The sequence below is a fragment of the Rhagoletis pomonella genome, unplaced genomic scaffold (assembly GCF_013731165.1).
Source record: "Rhagoletis pomonella isolate Grant_MI unplaced genomic scaffold, Rhpom_1.0 Rhpom_scaffold_14329, whole genome shotgun sequence".
Taxonomy (NCBI): Eukaryota; Metazoa; Arthropoda; class Insecta; order Diptera; family Tephritidae; genus Rhagoletis; species Rhagoletis pomonella.
Genome location: NW_023472853.1, coordinates 173 through 1,342, shown reverse-complemented (window position 1 = coordinate 1,342; position 1,170 = coordinate 173). Strand labels below are relative to the sequence as shown.

At 30.5% G+C, this 1,170-nt stretch overlaps 1 protein-coding gene across 3 annotated transcripts in view; it reads left to right on the top strand.

Moving 5' to 3' along the window:
• The window catches only part of LOC118757100, a 3,423-nt gene extending 2,466 nt beyond the window's left edge, over nt 1-957 (top strand). For 2 of the 3 annotated variants that reach the window (XM_036491835.1, XM_036491834.1), the window contains 2 exons: nt 473-626; nt 693-957. In XM_036491835.1, the coding sequence (XP_036347728.1) occupies nt 473-626; nt 693-826 (288 nt within the window). In that variant the 3' untranslated portion in view covers nt 827-957. The remainder of the gene's footprint in view (nt 1-472; nt 627-692) is intronic. The other variant, XM_036491836.1, reaches the window with a different exon arrangement.
• The last annotated feature ends 213 nt before the right edge of the window (nt 958-1,170 follow it).

Sequence of the window (1,170 nt, the reverse complement as noted above, 5' to 3'; positions counted from 1 at the left end):
AAAAAACAGAATACATATTTAGCTTGTTCCCGTACTCTAGGATTTGCAGGTTTTACAGGAACAGCTGTTTCTGCCTTTGATAAACCTTATGTGAACGTGGCGTATGGGAACAACTTTGGACTAAATCCTGCAAATCGTAGACGATCTGGAACGCTCTTATTATATAATTACTTTTTCGCTGTTCACAAACTTTTGAAAAATTTGTTTTCAACAACTAAATATTTTCTTTTAAATAACAGTTTTTGCTGTGACTTACCGCTCTGTAAACATATGATATTTTGCTTGTCTGTGAAAGATTTTGACGATTTTTTAGTTAAAGATGCAGTTTTACTATTTTAAATAAGATCTTTCGATTGGTGTTAATTTATATTTCGTTTATGTAGTCATATATTATATTTTATTATTTACATTTATATTTATAATTGCATTTATGTACATATCTAGTATTTATAAATTTTATAATCTTTTCCAGCTGAACATAATTTTAAAATTGAAGGGTGCTAAGGGTTGTGTGAAACACGTGTTGAGAAGCATTTTTGCCGACACTCTACTCATTTCATACAATTATGAGGGCAAAGCCAACAAAGCTCCACTTCTGGGGCTAAAAACAATAGAATTAGTTTTCGGTAAATATGTTTTAATTGTTTATTTGACTTATTTCAGGAAGTAATGCATTTATATTTTTCCAACAGATGCGTTTGTGAGTATGCCCAAAATTGACCTCATTGCGGAAATCAGAAAGCACGTGTTCCTAAGCCACAATAGGTACAAACAAATTGTAATAAAAAAAAAAATTAAACATAATAACAAATCTAACAATAATTAATTTAATTGTCTTATTATTAATCTCTAAAAAAATGTAACATAAAAATTTAATAACTTTCCAATCTAAATTTCAAAAACGTTATTTAAATACGGCTATTCGGGATTTTTTGTATATCGACCGCGGAGTGGAAGATCGACCTCGGCAGCCAGTTCGAAAATGCCCTATCTCAAAAAACTTTTCAAGAACGCCCTATTTCAGAATTTTATTAAAAAACGCTTCCGAGTTCGGTTCAAAAAGGCCCTATCTCACTTCAAAATGTATTGAAAATGTGCTGAGATAGGACGTTTTTGAAACGAATTCTAAAAAACGAATTGAAAAGTTTTTTGAGATAGGATGTTTTCGAG